The 5,875-nt window shown below is 35.2% G+C and overlaps 1 protein-coding gene across 1 annotated transcript; it reads right to left on the bottom strand.

The window, feature by feature from the left end:
- Nucleotides 1–3,200: 3,200 nt before the first annotated feature.
- LOC136816965 (uncharacterized) lies at nt 3,201–4,394 on the bottom strand (the record flags this gene model as incomplete). Its single annotated transcript, XM_067073309.1, is given in 2 exon segments — nt 3,201–3,778; nt 4,065–4,394. Coding segments are annotated over 2 exon segments (888 nt in total), but the record flags the coding sequence as incomplete, so codon positions are not given.
- Nucleotides 4,395–5,875: the final 1,481 nt, after the last annotated feature.

Here is a 5,875-nt window from a genome sequence, read left to right as displayed (position 1 = left end):
GAAATATTTTACATAACAATTACTTTTAATTGCTATCAATTGCATTTGAAAAGTTTGATGGATGTTTTAGATTTTTAGCAATAAGGCCATCCTTGATCTTTTATACCAACTTCATCATTTTTTTCCTTTCCTACAATTTCTGTAAAAATATTGTTTTGTTTCTGGCTAGATGGAAAAATATAATTGCATGTGTATCCATTCTGCCTAAAAAAAACAGTATAATTCCAACTTTAATCAACTTTGTGAAATAATAATTGCAATGATGGGCTATTCCATTTAGGGGGTGGTTACACGTATGCTTTCACTTCGGACTGCTGAAGTGAAGTGAAATGAAGTGAAGTGAATTCACTTCGGTCAATACACAAAACTCACATGTTGTATATACACAGGTGAAGTGAAGTTAAACTTCACACCAGAGCGATTTCACTTCTGTCAAAAAGACAGAAGTGAAATTTCACTCTGGAGTGAAAAAAGTGAAAAACAACGTGTAACTCAAAATTAGGTAAAGTGAACTGAATTTTTGCAACTTTCTATCTAATTTTTGATCGGAAAAAATGATTCTTATCATTCTTTTCTTTCTTCACAGATATGGTTTAGTTCACCTCGTCTCAAGAGATCTATGCTTTTGAAACAGAAAAAAAATCAACTTTTATTTTTACCCGAAGTGAAGGTGGTGAAGTGAAGATAGCAAAGTGAAGTGAAGTATAACAGGATTAAAATCTCACTTCAGTCTCCAATTTCACTCCGGCGCAAGTTTCACTTCGCCTACGTGTAACCTCCTCCCCCCCTTAGAAACCATAAAGATGTATAGTATAGGAGCTAAGCTCCACAGCCAAAATATCTTAAAAGGCTGAAATGATAAAACACAAGAACACAAAATAAAAACAGGAAACACACACGTACAACACAGACGTATTACAAACAACATGAATAAAACAAACAAACAAACAAACCTATAAATTTAGAACGAAGGATATCTATAAGAATTTAGATAAAAAGAAAAAAATAGATGGTTTGAAAAAATCTGTAATAACCCCTGCCTTTGCGCTTTTATACCCGTGATCAATTTTTCTTTCTCCTAACAAACTAACCCGCAACAAAACATAACAACGTGTTTTTTCGACCAAATACATTTTCTCCTTACCTTACAAAAAGAATTCTCATTCTGGTTCAATTTTCTGAAAATGTTGTATGGCATGGTGGAAAAAGTGAAAAAACAACAAGCAACAAATCAAAACAAACACTTCATCAATACAATACCCCTCGCATCATTTTGAAACATCACTTGGTTTGTTTGGGTATAAACCCATTTGGAAAGAAAATCGAAAACCCCCTGTAAAGGTTCAGTGTCAGTTAGTTATTGGAATATCTCAGAAGATCATATATAAATATAAGATAAGAGAGCACCTTCACATCACCTATATAATATATGCATATGATATTAATAATTTCCATACTTACTATACTTACAATAACCCACAGAAACAACTTTATCAAACCCTAAATTTTAAAACATCAAAAAAATTTCCTGACAATATTCTGAGAAAAAATTTACTTTTATATTCCAAGAATTTCGATTGAAGTTCCCACGCTTATCTTCCGAACCAAGTCATCGACAAAAACAGTTTTGCTCTTCATATTATCCGTCCATAATCGATTCGATTGGGAGTATTATCGGCAATTGGCGGCTCTCTAAGACTAGCGTTGATCACTTTTTACTCTATCAAAAAAGAAAATTGGTACATAAGCTCCTATGAAAATGGTAGCAAAGCCGCGGTACCCATTCAGTTAGGTCAAAACAAGGTCGCAAGCTTGATGGTGGATAAGTGCTTGGTTTGATTAGGAGTGAGTTTCTAACTTCAGTTTTATGTTTTTTTTGTTTCACTTTTCTGACAAAGTGAAATTTTAAGTTATGTTGATAATAGAATTTCACCGGGGAAATCAGATTCACCAGATTTCCAACCGGGGTTAGCCACTGTTTTTTTGTTTTTTTCCCCGGGTTATGGAAAACTTTGGCCCTATTGCCCGGGTTAACTCTTTTCTTCACCGGGGCTTAAATTTGGGCTATTTTGGAGCATTTTTTTCACCGGGCTACTCACCGGGGTGGATCTGACCGGGCCACTGATTCAGGGGTGGTGTGTATTTGACACTAAGTGAGATACCTGGTAAATTTTTATTGCTTATGCCTAATCGAACTATTCACTTTTGCTTGTTTCGTACAGCTCGAGGAATCTTCGAAAGAAAAGGTTCAAAAAAACTTTTTTTCGCCAATTCGAAGGACTCCGATCGAGCAAAGGCCGTCGGAAGCATTTTGATATTGGGGGGGGGCATAAGTTCAGTGACACCGTGTGGGGTAACAATGGTTAGCCTGAGGGGGGGTTTTAAATCTAGACCTCTAAATTGGCCAAAACACACTAAAAAACTAAAAAAAAATCGAATAAAAGCAAAATTTAAAGGTAAAATACTCCATTTTATGTAAGAAATCACTCTTAAAATCGAAAGATTTGAATAGTTAGCGGTTTTGTGCTCGTTAAAAAGATAATCCGGAGTGAAATATTATCAAAAAAAAAAAAAATTAAAAAAGGAAAAACGAGATGAAAATGACAGAAGGAGAAATCAATGACACTGCCAGTTACTCTCTGTATTTCCAAAACAATGGCAGGTGAAGCAAAATAGTCCGCCATCATTCTGAAAGTAGAGCACATGGAAAGCTTTCCTGTTGAAGTTTTTTTGACACTGTAATGATTTCAACATTTCGAGAATCACGCAAGCTGAATTCTGATGTCACTTTGTTCAAGATGGTAGATTATTTTGCTTCAGCTAAGGATGGATTAGTTTTATCTTGTTTTATATAAGATAGATGTGGTTGGATTGACACTATCTTAGAATTCCTAATTTTTATTAATATTTTATTCTACCCCACGATCACACTCGGGGAAAACAATCTTCGTAAGAACTCGATTTTTTTATGCTCAAGAGAAGCGTTAAAAATGATAATATATGATTCGACAAATTTCACGAAATCAATTTACGATTTTCGTCACTGGATAAAGTATATGTTAATGGATTTCGAAACCTTGATGTATTTAGAATTATTTTGTCTTTTGTTTCGGTGAAATTTTGATTTTGCGAATAAATTCAAGGAGCATAAAATCATGAAATTTAAGAATGGAATAGGAATCATAGGCACCCGGTAGGTTTTTACTGTAATTCATCATTCTTAATCACCAGCATCGTCAGCATCCACCTCGATTTCAGTTGCAACTCTTGTATATTCATCACTTAACGCTTTACAGATGTAAGCAAAGTGAACCACGACATGCAGGGAAAACCCCAAATGAATAGGTCCTCCAGCTTGATACAAAATTTGAAACCCAATCGATAAATCAGGGTATAAAGCGAGAATCCAACTTTCAATTTGTCCATTATAAGTCGCAATAATCGAACTCGCGTAACTGGCCAGTAAAACAAACAGATACAACGGCATCAAAAAATGTAATTCACTGCTTTGGACTACGCGATTGTTATCAGGGATGTTACGAGGGATATTCGTAAAAATAAACACCAAGAAAGCTGTCGAAAATATACGCAACCCATACTTAACTGTATTCCAAAGTGCATAATTTTTGAGATGGTGATTTGTGAAAGAAATTGCCCATGTTCCAACCACACAACATCTGAAGAGCCAATAAAGAATGGAAAACATACCCATCATGACCAACAGAAGATCCACAGCACTGCAATCTTCTTCAAAATCTTCTGGAAGAAGTCTTTTAATCTGGAAATAAATAAAAATGCAAATTCTACAGATATTGGTTGCCGGCAACCTTATTTCTAGTTTATGTTAGTTTATCACTACCAGGGAAATAAATTTCCCCCCAAAACTGATTATGGGTTAGCCAAATTGTCAACACCAAAATTAATTTAGAAAAATCTCTCACTCTACTTTGTTTCGTGAAGTATAGAAACCATGGTGGAGTATTATTTTTCCCCTTAACCTTTCTTTTTTCTTGGTATACCTTTTGGTTTAATTTTACTCCTGTTAATGGACACGTTCAACTTACCTTCACAAAAATTATCAATCCCAGCACTATCAACAGAATATCAGTTAAATAAGCCACGAAGTTTGGCCAACCCACTTGACTTGTATATTGAATGATATTTACTCCTTGAAACAGAAAAAATGCGACGCCGATAATATAAGCCATTCCTCTGTGTAAGCCAAAATGTTCATGCTCTGGTCTCTGTTCATTATGGAACCCCTGATAATTCATGTTGGGGGCTTCAAATTCTATATCAAAAGAATGTTCAAGGAAAATCATGGACATTAAAAGCCGATATTCAACAACCAACGAATCATACAAGACTGATACCAGATTTGAGGGTTGTCCAAGTTTACAGTTTGTTTTAAGGTTCATACGTGGTTTCAATGTTTACATTTTAACTTCGCTCAGATTAATTAAATCGTTCTCCCACATGAGTAGATTGAACAAAGAAAGTGCCCTCAAATACCAGATAGCTTCGATTTTCTTCTCCGGTATGGCACACCTATTTTGTAGCCTAGCCTTATACAAAACAGCTTGAGTCAGTTTCTGTAAAATTGCCAGTATGTTTCCTGTTAAAGAAAGCCATTCTTTTCGTTCGAAAGCACCAGCCATGATCAAACAACTCATAGTAAATATACATAATAAAGTTATCCAGAACAAGAAAGAAGCCAGATACCGGTCTTTATAATTCAACGGTCGTTGATGATTTTCTGTTCTTTGAAAGAAAGAAAATGTTCCAACAATCATTAAAAGTATTCCTAATACCTCCACCAATATTCGTCCCCAAGAATTTATAAGATTCTCTCGTTCGTCATGGTAGGATAACATTTGGAACACGGTTGCAAAACAAGCAAATGAGAAAACTCCAGCAGCCCATTTCCGTTGAGCGAATATACCAGTAGGTAGTTGTATGATTGATAACACAAGAAGGGCAGCAACCAGAAGAAGAAAACAACCAACACTGGAGACTGTGTAAACAATGGTTAACTCGTAATTGGGATGAGGTAGTGAGTGATTTCTTCCAATATCTGAGAAATTGGATACATTCATTTTGAAGTCACCTTGATTGTGGCTTGATTCGTTCGAATGATTTGTAGATAGCTGAACGGTTGTAAAAGATGTTTCTTTTTACAAACTGTATTTTTTTTATTTGTGCCACTGCGGAGTCCCTTATTTTGTTGATCCTTTATGATTTTTCATTCGTTGAAAGGCTTTAGTCGCTTTGTATGGTCGTCAACAAACAATTCGTATCAAACAACTGGTTTCTCTTTAGAGTCTTGATGCTTTCATTTAACATACAAACAAAAATTGCATTCTCCTTCAAAGTACTTTTAGACTACTTTGTCATATATCCAAGCAGAAAGCTGACGACAGTATAAACACTTAAAAAGACATATTTTCCTGTGACAAACAATCTCCAACTTTTCTTTTAAAGAGTATCAACAGTATCAACAGTGTCATGTGAAAATAATTAACAGTTTCTAAGAAATTTGAAGAGGGAATTGTGTGTCCTCAACATCAACTTTAAATGAACTTTGAATGAAATAAAGTCAGTTACTTCATGATGTACTTAAACCTGATATATACATTTTCAAAACCTTACTCTTAGGTGCCAAATAAACGCCCCCCCGCCCACTTGTTAAATTTTCCAACCACCCCGGACCTTATTAGGACCCCCATTTTCAGCTGTCAAAGAGAAGGCCCCCTATTTTGCTCTAAACAGCCTTATTTTAGCCTATATTTACCTTATTTTGGGTTTTCAGAAGTACAATTTCCAACCCCCCGGCAATTAGGTCCCCCCTTTTTATCAAAATCTCGAAAATATTCCA

Source organism: Clytia hemisphaerica, unplaced genomic scaffold, assembly GCF_902728285.1.
Source record: "Clytia hemisphaerica strain Z4C2 unplaced genomic scaffold, Clytia hemisphaerica genome assembly, whole genome shotgun sequence".
NCBI classification, from domain to species: domain Eukaryota; kingdom Metazoa; phylum Cnidaria; class Hydrozoa; order Leptothecata; family Clytiidae; genus Clytia; species Clytia hemisphaerica.
The sequence above is the reverse complement of the archived record's forward strand: the minus strand, read 5'-3'. Positions and strand labels throughout refer to the sequence as shown.